Genomic DNA, 15,458 nt, shown 5'->3' on the forward strand with positions numbered 1-15,458 from the left:
TTCATTCATGACTAAAATTTTACAGGTTTTTTTTTTTTTAAGGAGAAATTGTGATTGAAATGTTAAAAGCTGTCAGGACGCACTTAAGCACTCAAGTTAAGTAGCCATATTTTCAGTATCAGAATATCAGCTCATCTCATTCACCCAAGAATGCACTTACTGGGTTTGACATGTTTAAGTAACTAAATTAAGAGTAATGTATGTGTCTACATATATAAAAATTGTTTAGGTTTTTTAACTAAGTAGGTCAATTTTCTAAATATTAAAAACAGATTAAATACATCTATATACTTCAGAATTGATAAGTAGCATATCCTTAAATGTTTAGAATTAATGGTCTATCATAGTGGTTTTGCCTGGGCGAGGTTTTTTGGTAACGGGGGGAGCTACAGGAGTGGCTTCTTTAAACAAAGAGCTGTCAGAAGCTTCCTCTGTAGCTGACAGACCTAATGCCAGTCAATTCTAAGATGGACCCCACAGCTGACCCAGGCCTGGCCAATTAGTGACTGAAATAACACCTCTGTGAATAACGTATTTGAGAAGAAGTTGCTGCACAGTTGCTAAACTGCAGCAGCAACAGAGTGAGAATGTGAAAATATCTCTGCAAACACCAAAGTCAGTGGAGAAGGACAGGGAGGAGGTGCTTAGGCACTGAAAGAAAGACTCCTCTGTGACCTGTGGTGAGGACCATGGTGAGGCAGCTGAGCCTCTGCAGTCCATGGAGGCCACTGGGGAGCAGAGACTCACTTGCAGCCTGTGGAGGACCTCACACCAGAGTGGGTGGATGCCCAAAGGAGGTTGTGACTCTGTTGGAAGCCCACCCTGGAGCAAGTTCCTGGCAGGACCTGGGAGTCTGTGGGGAGAGAGGAGCCCAAGCCAGAGCAGGTTTGCTGTCAGAACTTGTGATCCTGTGAGGGACTCAGGCTGGGCCAGTCGGTACTTGAAGGACTGTTCTCCCGGTGGATGACCCATGTTGGGACAGGGTGTGAGGAGCTGCCCCCAGGGGAAGCCCCATGCTGGAGCAGTTCATGGAGGATTGTCTCCTGTGGGGAGGGACTCCACAGTGTAGCAGTGGGAAGTGTGATGAAACAGTGGCAAAGTCCATCCATAATGAACTGACTGCAATCCTCAACCCCCATCCCCTGTGCTGCTTTAATAAATCAAATCTTTTTCTCTGTAACTTGAGTCTGTTTTGCCAATGACACTAATTGCTGAATGATCTCTGTCCTTATCTTGACTCATAAACCTCTCATCATATTTCTCTCTCTCTCTCCTGTCAAGTGTAGGAGGGGGAGTGATATCATGACTTGGTAGACAGCTGGCTAAACCACCACATCTATGAACAGGCATATCATTTCTGAATTATATGTCAGATTTTTGCTTTTTTTAGGCCCTAGGTGTTATAGGGAAAGAAAGATAATACAGTTGACCTTTTATCAATGAAATCCGCAACTGGATGGCATAAGAGTGTCCAAGGTAAAAAAACCCCAACAACAAACACGATCATGTCTCACACACATACCCCAGCTGTCTTTCATGTTGAAGAGAACAGCTTCAAGCAATTAGTTATCAACAATGCCTTGGGCAATTTTGTAACATGGTTAACAGAAGTGCACAGAGCTTTAATTTTTAAGAAGAAAGGATAACAGAAAATCATTAGCTGCTGAAGTGACAGTAGCCTTTGGGGAATGACCCATCTCATTGCTCTTAAAAAGAAATCTGAGTGCTAGACTCAAACACCAGTTCATTTTCTCTACCTGGAATTTGTCTTTATCTGCCAGAGAAAGACAACTTTCTGTAAAAATTAGATTCCTTGGCTATTTGTGTACAGCTCAGTCACCAAGAACTACATTACTGACAGATCTATTTGGAGAGTGCATTACATTACACTCAGTTCTAAGTTATGGTTAATTGGGTTTTACTGAGCTGCAGGAGAAACCCACTCTGAATATCATGCTAGGTAATGTTTCTTGATAAGAATCAGCTCGCACAGCCTAATATATATTCCATCATGCAAAATTAAAAATATACTTTTGTCTGCATGTTCGTTTTAATTCTCTGGTTAATGGATGTATTTATTTCAGGGTTTATATCTCCCACGAAATAACCTGGAGCTTGAAAAAACCAAGAGGTTACATGAGATAATCACCACACATGAAAAATTTGACTTAGTATGAGCAACAGAACTTGATTTTCTAAAACCAGATTAAGTTGAATATACGCAAATTTTTATATTCATTTAACTTTCAGGAAGCATTTGGAACACCCCTTGCAGCTAAGGATATTTAATTAATTTATGAAGGCATTTTATCCCTAAACTTGTCATGTAAGGTAATCCACTGTAATTCCAAACAATTCTATATGAGGAACACAAAGGTTATGAACACTGTCAATATAAATGTCATCAACAGCAGACAAAAGTACCAATATGTTTGTGTTTATAACAAAATTTATCCTATTTTTAGAGTGTATCTAAGACAAATTTACTAATCTTTTGCTCTATGAATCTTGGTTTTCTATACAAACAATTGGTGTTTCATCTTTGACAAAGCTATTAATATTTAAATTGTTTGCTAAATGCTGTGTGTAGAGTGAAGTTGATGAAGAAAAAATTAGGTACTATATGTCCTAATACTTAAAAGACTTCATAATAGGATAACAGAAACACTGCAAATGCTGACTTTAGGAGATAAACAGACAAGACTTGGTTTCTCTATCTGATTTTGCCACTCCCTAAAGCTTAAAACGAAGAAAAAAACATTCCTATGAGCTTCTTTCAGCAAATTTACTAAGTGTGTCCATAAAACATTTATCATTTACCAAACATTAGAAGTTATCAGACTTTGATGTAAAACCTCATATTTTGCCATTTTACATTATTGCAATATAAAAAGCCAGTGCTGGAATTATCTGTAACAATTAGTAAAAGCAATTTTTAATTTGCATTTGCTATTTATCCTATTGGATAATGAGCATTTTATTTTGGAGATATACGTTCAAAGCATTTTCCACTGAAAAATTCTTGTAAATAAACTTATTTTTCCTTTTAAGGTTTAATTAAAATTGATTCTTTTTGAATGGGAGTGAAAAAAAAAATCACAAACTCAGTTTTAAAACACAAAGCTGTTCATGACAGTTCTGTGATTTGATTCATGTAAATCTGCAAGGGATAAAAATCAACAACAATTTAATTTCAAACCTTTCACAACCAGCTGCTGAACAATTTATGCACTACTTTACTATTTTTTACTGCAGAATAATGACAATGATGAATGCTTTTCCTTGGAAATAAATATTCATTAAGCAGGCTGAGATAAAACTATACAGTTTCAAAACCCACGAATGTGCAAGATCCATTTGCCTCTTATAAGAGATTTATTTGGGAGGAAGGTGGAACTGTGCCCACAAATACATCTCATAACAATTCAATAGTTCAGTTAAATTAAACCTATGGCAGTCCTTACTTGTGACCTCAGTAATCAATATGATTAAAGGTGGTGTCAACTCTGATATATCAAATACATGTGGGTGAACAATAGATTAGTTATGGATATAAATCAGATAAAGATAGACAAAATGTAAAGAATTAAGGAGTACTAAAAGGAAGTTAACTGCTAGCAAACTGCTTGAGGTAGGTCACTGTTTTTCCTCCTAATCTTGTCATGAACTAGACAAGTTCATAGACAAGAACCAAGTTGTAGCTCATTAACCACGATTTACATGATTTATGACTTTTTTTGTGTGTATATGCAGAAGAGTCACTTTATCAAAACTGTTTAAAATGAAGATGACTACGACATTGGCATGTTGTCTTCTTCAATATTCAGAACCTCTTTAATCTACACATACTAAATCAGAAGTGGTAAAAGGATTATTTCACTGTTATTTCACACAGCCCTATCGTCAGCTATATGCTTCCTTTGCTCTAATACTTCACTGTTATGCTTCACTACACATACTATACTGCTTTGCTGGGAGACTGAAAACAAGATTTTCAAGAGCTAATAAGAATATATGTGTGTGGGTGTGGGTGTGTATGCACATGCCTATGATGGATAAAATCTACACATGTACAATAAATAGAAATAGATGGGATTTTGTAGATGCTAAAAACAGCATAGATGTGATTTTGTTACATTTCTTCTGCTGTGGAAAGAGATAAATGGCCTCCTACAGAGGATAATTCAGAGCACCTAGTCAGAACTCTTACCCTGATTCTCCTAAACTTTTTTCTTATAGCTGACTGTAGGCAAATTCCAACCTCTTTAGGCTAACATTTGCTTTTATTTAAACCTTTTCTTCCCCAAAACAATAACATGAAAAATGGAAACGCAGTCTTCACTTCCTGCTGGATGATAATTTGAAATGGCTCTAATTATATATAGCACTTAAGAATGATTTTTTACAAGGCTTTCCTCATACAAACATTATTTTGCAAAAGCTGATAACTCATTCATCTACTTAGACTACTTTAATCTTATTCTCTTCTTATGTCAATTCTGTGTTGGAAAAAATCAATCTCAAAGAATTTCACTAAGTGATGAAAAAAACCTGACAATAACAATTAGAAACATATCAGTAATATTGAATTAACTTTTTATGAACTGTATTATCTACCTATTTTCTATTTAATTAATTAAATTGTAATGATTGCAGAGAGCACAGTCCCAAACAGACTTTGAGATTTTTTTAGTCTAGCATGGAATGGAACAGTGAAATTTTACTTGGTTTTGTTGCTGTTTTATTAAAAAAATGTTTTAAAATCAAACACTAAAATGGAGTTGTCAAAACTAGGTGTGAATATGGTTACTTACTATTATTTCAAATTACAAACACACGACCAAAACTTTAACGACAAATTCACGACTTTAAATATATAATCTTTTTTCTCCCATTCAAGAACATACTTTGCAGATACTCTAATATACTCATCTTCCAAATACAGGAGAAACAGGTGCAAATAAAATGAACTCCTCAATGTTTTTATATTTGAACCAATGTGTTTTCATATATTAACATCCATATTGCCACACATCACAGAGAGGAGTTAAGCACTTATAAAAGAAAGTGAATGCAGGCTGTCAAGATATAGAAGCCCAAAAATAATAGAATCCAATCATTGTAAGAAAAGCTTTCTACCTTACCTTGAGACATTCTTCTTGTTTCAAGAGATCCTCACAATCCTTAGCTTGCAGAATAGGAGAATTAAGGTGCTCTTCTACTTCAGACAAGGCTTGCAGAAGGTGAATGATCTCTGTCAGGTATGTAGAAGGCACATGAGTGGTTTCCACAGTCACAGTTTCAGTCACCATAGAAGTTGGATCTTCGAGAACTGTTTGCTAGTATAGATATACAACAGAACGTTTCCTTTAGTTTCTTTATACTACATAAATGTATAAATTAATGCAATTTCCAGTTCACAGCCACAAACAAAAATTATTTCTAAGGACAAGGGCAGGAAATATTTGAGATTTCTGACAGATCCCTCACACTCTACTAGTCTTTTTGCAATAGAAAGTGCTAAAATTAATCCATGCAAAACTGTACAAACTTTTCTTCTTCTACTCTTCAAAGAAATGAACATAAGAAATGTAAGAGTAATCTGAGATTATGGTGTTACCAAGATTGTAGTGCTACCCTTTTCATTTTAAATCATCATATCTCTTCAGGAATCTGTCCTTCATTATAGAAATTCCATGCATTTTTATGTCTAAAATACTAAATAATTTCAGGGTGTCAGGTAAAAGAATGACTTGTGTAACAGACACAGTTTCTTAAATAACATGTAACACAGGTCAACTCAGCACTTTCAAAACTAAACGGAACCCTTTATCTTTAAACTAGAAAGTACAATTGGGAATTTCATTATTTGATGCTCTTTAATGCATTCATATTTCTAAAAGAAACCCTAGCAACACATCTCTTCAAAAAATAAGATTGTTTTGTTTTGTCTGGACAAATATGAAATAGAGACCCTATTCTGTAAGCACATGCATACACCATATGGAAATAGATTCCTGAATGTTTTGGTTCCAAGAAAACAGATAGCTGATCTATGGCATTTGGAAAGATACTGATAGATAAGTTGGCAAAATAGTGACTGTTTATATAAATTCACTAAATATCTCATGTGTTTATGGATCATAGATAAAAAATAATACCAAAAGTGGGCTTTGGAGCAGGGAGAACTGTGACTGCTTCTTTAAACTAACTCCAAATACATGATCAAATCTGTCTCTATTAGAAAAGACAAAATTCAAAAGATGTAAATTATTAGTGATTTCATAAATGTAAGTTACTCTTGATTTGTTTTCTCTCATCACATAGGATTCCTAATGTGAGACCAAGATTCATTGTGCTTGATGTCTGTCTTCTCAGAAGTATAAACCAACTATTGAGGACCTCAAAGAATTTTTGCAAGCAAATGTTGTTAAACTTTCTTTCAAAAATCATATTATTTAGATGTTTTAATCCTAACACAGATGATCACAGGTTTTTGGAACAATAAATCAGTGGTCCTGAAGAAAATAATTAGTTAGCTACAAAGTAACGTAAAAGAAAACAAACATAAACACTACCTTGCATATACTGCCTCAGCCAGGTGTTTCATTTTATCTATTTGGCCTGTACAGACTTTTATGACACATTTCTCTCTTCAGCTACCAGACTGAGTCATCTGGTTCTTGAATTTTCTTTAGAGTCTTAAAATATGCATACACACACTCTAGAAGATGTATGCATATCACATATAAAGCCCACAAAGTTATCTGTAGATTTGTGTTATTCTACTGCATTTCTTATGCACATTTAATTGCTTTGCTTACACTGTTCTCACCAAATTACTTTCTCAGTACATCTGCTAATATCAAAACCTCTCTAATTACCCTATCATTGCCATAATTTTTATTATTTTTAAAAAATTGCTTTAAAAAAATTGTCTGCCCCCATATGTTTCATGAATCAAATGCTTTGCAAAAATAAAGGTTTACCCCTGTAGACCTAAAGAAAAAGCCATCCCAGTTGATCAGAAAATGGAACATTCTCCACAGGCTACTGAAGCATGCAAAGTATTTTCATTCCTCAAGACTACACTGTGACACTTCTACCTGTAGCAAAGAACTTTAGACCCAGATGAGGAACATTTTAACTATAATAGTACTTTTCTCTTTGACTGAGAAGGCAGAATATATTTACAGTAATGAAAAGAGCATCCTAGGTGTGCAAGCTTATTCACTCAAAATGAGGTCACATGAATATGTAAAGTGACACATGAAATGTAATTATTTTCCATAGTCATGTTAGTTTTATCTTTTTCCAACCCAAATATAGGCTAATAACTATGTACGTATGTATGTGCATACATATATGTAGAAGTGTGTACATAAAATCTGTGCCTTCTTGCTCTTAATAATTCCTGAAAGCAGAAAAAAGTGAAGTGCAAACTTGGTGTGTGGACACTCTGTGGATATCATGCTTAATTGTTTATAGCAGTGACAAAATTTGGTATGTTTCAATCACTACTACAAAGAACTTGTATAAAATCACTCTTTAAGTCAAAATTAATTGAAATCTGAAGACAAGACTGAAACTTGTATGACATAGATGGTTTGATAATCCCTCAAAATATGCATAATTTCAACTCAGCTCAATGTTAATGAGCTGTATGCAACCCCTTACATTTTTACTTCTCACAGCTGAATGATTACTTATATAATTCTACAGGACACAGGACTCAGCAGACTTCAAGAAAATCCTTAATGTTTATATTGTTAGTTAGACTGTAAAGTACTCTAACCAAATAAATAAATAAATGGATTAACATTTGGATGCCACTTTAGAAATCTATAGATTTAGAAATTTATACATGAAGAAGCTTTTATTTACCCCTTTCTGTTCCAACTATGAGTGATGGAGCTAACATTCAGACAAAGAAATTCTGTCTTCAATAGTGCTAGCACCTTTTACTCTGTATATATGTAGAAAGTATATCAAAATTATACCAATAACTTGCATTATAAGACTGGATGTCCTTAGTCAATCACAAAGAAGTTATCTATCAGTGACAAAGGAAGTATTCCTTTCAAGTATAGAAAGACCCGAATCCACACTACAGGATTAAAAATTTATAAAATGCTTACATAATTCCATGAAGGCAAGGTCTAAAAGGGAACTTGACACCATTAAAAATCTATTTACAATAAACATTTTTAAAAAATATTTTCAAGTAAGAATGTAAACATTTCCTCATACATATGATTTTTTTACTCATGCATAATTGCAGCACACAAAGACCTGCATGTTGCAATACTTAAAACGTGCTTAAAACTACAGTGCTTGCATCTGACTTTAGCAGTGACTTACCTAAAAATTGAAACTTTAAAAATACATATTATTTTCAGCACTGTTCTTGGACAGAGAGTGATTTATGCCTTCACAATATTTAACTGCTAAAATGAAACTATTCTTAATAGTAGCACTAATTAAAAAGAATTTCAGTAACATCTGCATGCTAGGAAGAGAAATAGAAAATTGCAGGCTTTGATTTTGAAAAATATCAATCAACGAGTATTAACCAGTGTGAACTTATACTGTCTTATTTTTGACTCTTGTAACTAGATTGGAATGCTAAAGGATTTCTCTGTAAGACTTAAATTATGGAAAATCTTCCCAAAACTCAAAGAATCATTTTACACACTGATGAACTCTGTATGGCAGATTGGATAGATACCTGAGATTGCTTGTGGAAACTGTCGTTGCTTGGCTCAAAGACTTGGATGACTACTTATTCCACTCCCTTTCCTTGAGTGCATTATTTTCACATTTAGAGAAGAAAAAAACCAAGATAAAGACGAAGGGTACAACAATTTATTTTTAACATTAAATCTCATGTAATTTGTCATTATATTAGATGTATTCATAGTTGAAACTTTAGTTTTTTCTTTCTTTTTTCCCTCAGAAGGTTTAAATGGTAATGCAGTCACTTAACTGCTTTTATTTTATTCTGGCTTAGATAATTTTCTCCAGATATGGACTTTCATCAGGCCAAGGCACTGCTGCATGTTGAACTTAGTTGCAGTTTATTTGAAACTACTACTAAAGACCTGCTCGCGTTCATGCAAGTAAAGAGTAACACAACTGGCATGAACTGGAAATACTAGCAGTTCTACCAAGTTTTAACCCTGACAATTTCCATTGGTATCCATTTGTTAAACATAGAGAAAAAAAAATTCAACTATGACAAGACTGGCATATAAGACTTCCGTGCTGTACTCTGTGTGATATAAGCCAACTCTTTCAGAAAATAATACTAAAAAAAGAGCACTGGACACAGCTGCAATGTTACTATGTCTTGAAGAAACACAAAGTGTACTAGCATTATGGCATAATTGACTAACTTGGACTACTGGGACTTAGAAATTGTCTCTTGTTTTACATAAATTATGCAAATATGTTAACTACTTCTAACAAAGATGGCATATCTGAGTCTTAATAATTGCTGTAGTTTGAAATTGACAAGGAAACCTGTAACTCTCCATCTTGTGACTTTAAACAGATATTTGTAACATTAAAAAAAAAAGGAATTATTAAAAAAAAATGAAAGATTATATCTCGTAATCATTTAACATGTAATGCTTAGCCCATGTGCAGTCACTCACAGTTTGGGGTTAAGCTTTTTACTACCAGTGTGGCAGAAGAAACAGCCATTCTTAGTATTAGAAATTGGAAAATAAGCAAATATTTAGATATTCATGTTGCACTTTTTAATGAAAAAAAAAATCAGAACACATTGCAAATTCTACACACTAGGCTGGTTTTGAAAAGATAGTAAAAACCGTTATTTTAAATTTTATAAAAGTTAACCTGGAAAACACTTTTGTTTTACCTTCCAGTAGATAAAATCTATTTGAAAGCTTTTTTATGCGAAGTATGGAACATATAGAATCACAGAATCATAAAATCATTTCAGCTGGAAGAGAGTCCAGCCTTTGCCCCAGCCCTATCAACCACTAGACCATTTCCCTAAGTGCAACATCCACCCATCCCTTAAACGCCTCCAGGAACGGTGACTCTACCACCTCCCTTGGCAGTTGTTCCAATGCCTCACAACCCTTTTAGTAAAGAAATTCCTCCTCATATCCGACCTGAACCTGCCCTGTTGCAACTTGAGGCTGTTTCCTCTTGTTCTATTGCTTGTTACTAGGGAGAACAGACTGACTCCCCGTCTTACTACAACTTCCTTTCAGGTAGTTGTAGACAGTGATCAGGTCTCCCAAGCCTTCTTTTCTCCAGGCTAAACAGCCCCAGATCCCTCAGCCATTCCTCATATGAGACGTGCTCCAAATCCTTTACTAGCTTGATAGCCCACCTCTGGATCCTCTCCAGCACCTCAATATTCTTCTTGTGGAGAGGGGCCCAAAACTGGACACAGTATTTGAGGTGCAGCCTCACCAAAGCCAAGTACAGCAGAATGATCACCTCCCTCCTCCTGCTGACAACACTGTTCCTGATACAGGCCAGGATGCCATTGGCCTTCTTGGCCACCTGGGCACACTGCTGGCTCATGTTCAGCCATTGTCCACCAACACTCCCAGGTCTCTCTCTGCCTGGCAGCTTTCCAGCCACTCCTTCCCCAAGCCTGTAGCACTGCTGGAGGTTCTTGTGGTCCAAGTGCAGTACTTGGCCTTATTGAAACTCATGGAATAGGCCTTCGCCAAATAAATCCACAGAGTTGTTAACCATTTCTTATACTCATCTTGTAATATTTTCCACAGATTAAAAAACTATAGACGCTTTTAAAGGAATGTCCTACTGGAGAAAATATCTACTTAACACTTTAGAAGATTAAACTCTTCTACACAGTCCTACATCCTTGTAATAATGATGTCCAATTGTGTCAGTCTCCACTAATTCTGTTAAACCACCCTTATGTACTCAATTTTGCCTGCACAGCAGGAAATATCCAAAAGAAAGGAGGGAATTTCAAATGATTTTTTACACAGAATTTCAAAACTGTGTTTCTCAGACATTGGTAAGTTGTACAGAAGAGTGTGTATAGTGGCAGAACAAATTTCTACATGATGTTCTAGAAGGCAGCCTTCATAGGAACAGATTTTTGTCAATACCAACTTATTTAACAGTTGATTTATTAAGACTACAGATGTGTTCCAATCTTAGACAGCACTTATGCATGAAGATTCAGTGCTATCTTGAACAAGAATATGTATAATTCTACTGACTGATAACCAAGGAACAAATTAATGTTAAAAAACCACAGAAAACGTTAGAATACAGTCTATTGATGTGTAAATTGACTAATCCATTTTGAAAATGACTGTTGATTTATAATGTTAACTTTCCAGATATTTATGCAAACTACATCTGTTAGCTGTTTGTTGAGATAACTTAGAAAATAATCTAAACTCACCATTAAACTAGTACATTAGTGTTGAATGCTAAGACCTTCAAAGAGCAAAATCCTAATCCTTACACACTGACACTTTCCAGAAATGTTAAGAGGTATTACCTAACTACTTTCCATCTTTATTTCTTAAAATAACCTTAATTTACAATTATAAAGCTGCAACCATACAGAATAATAATAGGGTTTTTAATTTAGGCTGATTTTATTACTTGAAGACATAGTTTTGGGGTGTTTTTTTGTTAAATAATGAGAATGAAATTACTGTAAATCCAGCAGTTTTGAAAACTAATTTTACATAAATATATACTCATCTCTCACACTGCAGTTACACAAGTTTACTTCCTTCTGCACCTTTATGTGTATACTCAGAGGCGTCCATGCAAAAAAAAAAAAAATGAAATCCCAACCAAAATAAACCCATGAGAGACACTGAAATCCTGAATTGTAGATAGGAAATGAACGTTATCACTTGGAAGGACTCTAAGGGCAGGTCACTTTGTAGCAGGTCTTTTCCCTTATTTAACCCAATATTATAGCCAAGTAATTTTGTCACTAAATTCCTCATGATGGAATTTATTATGCTAACAAACTATAATATACTGCATCAGAGAAAAAAGGCTGGTAGTTAGGTGCCTTGTTTCCCAAATAGCTAGGTCATTATAAGGCAGTATAATGTTCAGTTTTATTCAAAGAAAAATTAAAAGAGAGACAACTGGGTGCTATGTTGTACATGACTCTAACCAAAGGCTTGTTTCATCTCAATTATGCAGAGAATGGTAAGAAAACTCCATGCTGTGGCTAAGGCTACCGTCCTAGAACCACTTAATACTGTTTAAAAACATTATCTTCAACCAGCCCTACTGCAAGTTATAAGGGTTTTCATTCCTATATGATGAAGTAAAGATACTGAATTACACTTTTATACTAGAGAATGTAATTTAGAATACTTCACTAATGTTTATAACAATTAAAAAGAGGAGAGAAAAATCTTTTTTACAAGATAAGATTTTTTATCTTCATCCTATCAGAATACTACAGATTTGCAGTGATAGTGAATAGTGATAGTGAGTACTGTACAGAATTAAATCAGGAAATACAAGAGAAGAAAAATGTGCTTTAGAAGAACTCATAATACTGTAGTAAAATGGTCCACTTTTATAGAACACTAGAGATGGTCTTCACTTAAATTTCAACACTGCACGTATTCATTTTAGACACAGAAGATAAAGTGCATTTTAAAATGCACCTATAAAACTCTTCTTCAGCTATATCAAAGACAATAACCATCTTGAGTGTACTATCCATGCCTTTCTTACCTTAAAGTACTTGAAATACAATCAAATATTTGGAACAAATTTTCTAATTTCCAGGTTGATGGATGCTAGCAAATGAGCGTCAATATTCACCTGTGATTCTCTCCCCAAAGAATCGTATTCATCATTACCTCTTCCAGAGACCATAGTCGAAAGACTCCAGTCTTTGGCTGTGCTGTGTAAAGCTATTTGTTTAAAAGCTGCCACTGTAAATGTCAGAAAAGTTAAATGGTGTCAGAGGATCACCTCTGTCCTATCCTTAAGAAACCCAAAACACAGAGGTGAAACAAATACTAATCTATCACTGTATAGTTATTTTATCCTGCCCAGTAGGATATTTTGCTTTTCTAATGCCTTCTCTTTTTATTCATTCTCTCTCCAACTCATTGTAGGTATAAAGAATTACTTTTCCCCTTCTTCTTGACAATCATTACTTGTTAATTTATCCCAAGAAATATTTAAGCACAGATATGATAAGAAAACCACTTAATTCCTGCTGCTTGTTGTAAAAAATGGAAAATGATGATCAAAACCCATGGTAGCACATTACCACTAAGGCATGTGTTATTTACATGCAGATAGATAATTAAGACCCCAAGTCCGATGTTTATATGTGACAGATTTATATTTTACTACATATCTTTATATATAAATATAGTTTAACTGTCAAATAAGAAGTATCATTTTTCATTAAATGGTTAAATAGAGCTCCATATACATTAACTGAAAACTACAAGATGCTCTTAAATATTGAACTTAAATTTTAGATGAAAACTTAGTCCTTAATCTGGTTCTAGAAACTGATCAAATACTCTCTCACCTGAAAGGATCATCCAGTTAGGAGACAGATATTTTGAATTTCTGAATGATTTACAGAACTGAAACAATGTACTTTATTTGGAAAAATTAAGCTTATAATATTTAGTTCACAGTAAGTACTAAGAGTATTGGTATTGTGTCCATGTTGCAGACAAATATTGATCTGCTTAGACTAAACCACTTACCTTATAAAAATAAATATATTCTTACTCATCACATAGTCTAATTGTTATGAAAAAGACAGTCTCTCCTGATGTTTATCATTTGATTAATTTTATTATTTTTCCCAGTATGGATAAAATCCAGATGCAGATGTTTCAATAGTATAATGTCCATAAATGTCAACAAAATGTTTGTGTGTGCCAACAATTAAATTACTGAAATTACTTATGTAAGCCTATTTTTATACTTTTTAAAGCATTAATTGGTATGGAATTTTTACAGCGGTTAGCAGGATGCAAGAAAAGCACTCCTCTAAAAAATACTTTGGCTTACTATTTACAGCATGCATAGTTCAGGCAAGAGAGGGAAAGATAAAAAATACCACGTGTGATGGCAGAATGATGGATAACATGATAAAATATGGCAATAGGACATAGGAAATAAGAATTTATAGTGTAGGCTCTGCATCTGTGTTCCTCTAGAAAATGTTTACTCATGATAAAGGCCTTCTGTACTCTCTACATACCAAGTAATTTCAGTCATCTCAATAAAATCTAAGCTGAGTCATGACAAATATAGCCTGTTGAAATAAAAGCATCAAAAAAACACCACCTCTATGAAACAGGCATCAACTAAAGTTAATTTAATGAAATGTAATCAATACATAAATTATTGATTTTTATCTTGATTTGAATTAAATTATCTAAATCTAGCTTTTTCTCTGCAACAGAGAACTGATTTTGTTACCCTGGAACAGTGGCATAAACTGTTGCAGAAAAATAGTAACTGGAAGATTTGTACTGTGTGACTGCCAAAGCTTAAAGATTTTAAATTCTGTAGAGATAATCTAGAAATAAATGTGCCTTGACCTCTCTAATATTACATTTTTTATTGAAAAAAAAATTTAAAAATGAATATGCAATTCTAATATGCAAAAATTGCATTCTGCTCTTGGATTAAACTTTAATGGCTTATTTTAGAAGAGTATCTTAGGCTTCCATGAACTTCAGTGGGATTTAGTGGTTAATCATAATTTTAAAACATGATGTTAAATATTCCACTCTCTAATAAGTTATTCAGATTTTACAACTGAAGTTACAATCAACTGATTTCAAACAGAAACCTTTAGCAGAGATGAACTAGAATGCTAAACTTTTCTCAATACAGGAATTGGAAATCTGCCCAACTGAAAAAAATGAATTTTCTGCCCAGTCTTTAGTTTGGCAAACATAAGACTAGAGACACCAGGTGAGAGAAAAATTGTGTAAGACAACATGACTTCAAAATGCTTTTTTCCTATTCTGTCATTTCAGGTTTTGTGCAGTTGTAGTTATGCACTTGTGCACCACGTTTAATCTCTAGTTACAATGAGCATACTTTTCCCTATAAAATGTCACACATGACTCTGACAATTTTCACATAGATGACCTCTGTAGGTAATTGAATAATGTCTCAAAACGAGTATGAAACAGAACATGCAGTGTTTGAGGTAAAATAACTACATCATTCTTTGTTATCAAAAGTCGTGACAGAAAATTGCTTTTTATAAATATACACTCACATATATTTGTCAATTAGTTGCTGGATATTTACTGCTATGTATTTGTGAGACAATAAGAATGTTATGAGAATCTACAATGCTAGAAAGAATCAATTTTTACATGGTTATGGTTCCTATATCCTTCTGACAAGTCTTGCCAAGAAATACCAAGGAAATGTAAAAACTAGAGAAGCATGATCAT

The 15,458-nt window shown here is 34.1% G+C and overlaps 1 protein-coding gene across 9 annotated transcripts in view; it reads right to left on the reverse strand.

Annotated features, from left to right (window-relative positions):
- DMD (dystrophin) overlaps window positions 1-15,458 on the reverse strand; it is a 1,219,670-nt gene that overhangs the window by 606,202 nt on the left and 598,010 nt on the right. For all 9 annotated transcript variants that reach the window (XM_061999893.1, XM_061999885.1, XM_061999868.1 and 6 more), the window contains one exon: window positions 5,145-5,339. In XM_061999893.1, coding sequence (XP_061855877.1) covers window positions 5,145-5,339 — 195 coding nt within the window. The remainder of the gene's footprint in view (window positions 1-5,144; window positions 5,340-15,458) is intronic.

This window comes from Colius striatus, chromosome 1 (assembly GCF_028858725.1).
Source record: "Colius striatus isolate bColStr4 chromosome 1, bColStr4.1.hap1, whole genome shotgun sequence".
Taxonomy (NCBI): Eukaryota; Metazoa; Chordata; class Aves; order Coliiformes; family Coliidae; genus Colius; species Colius striatus.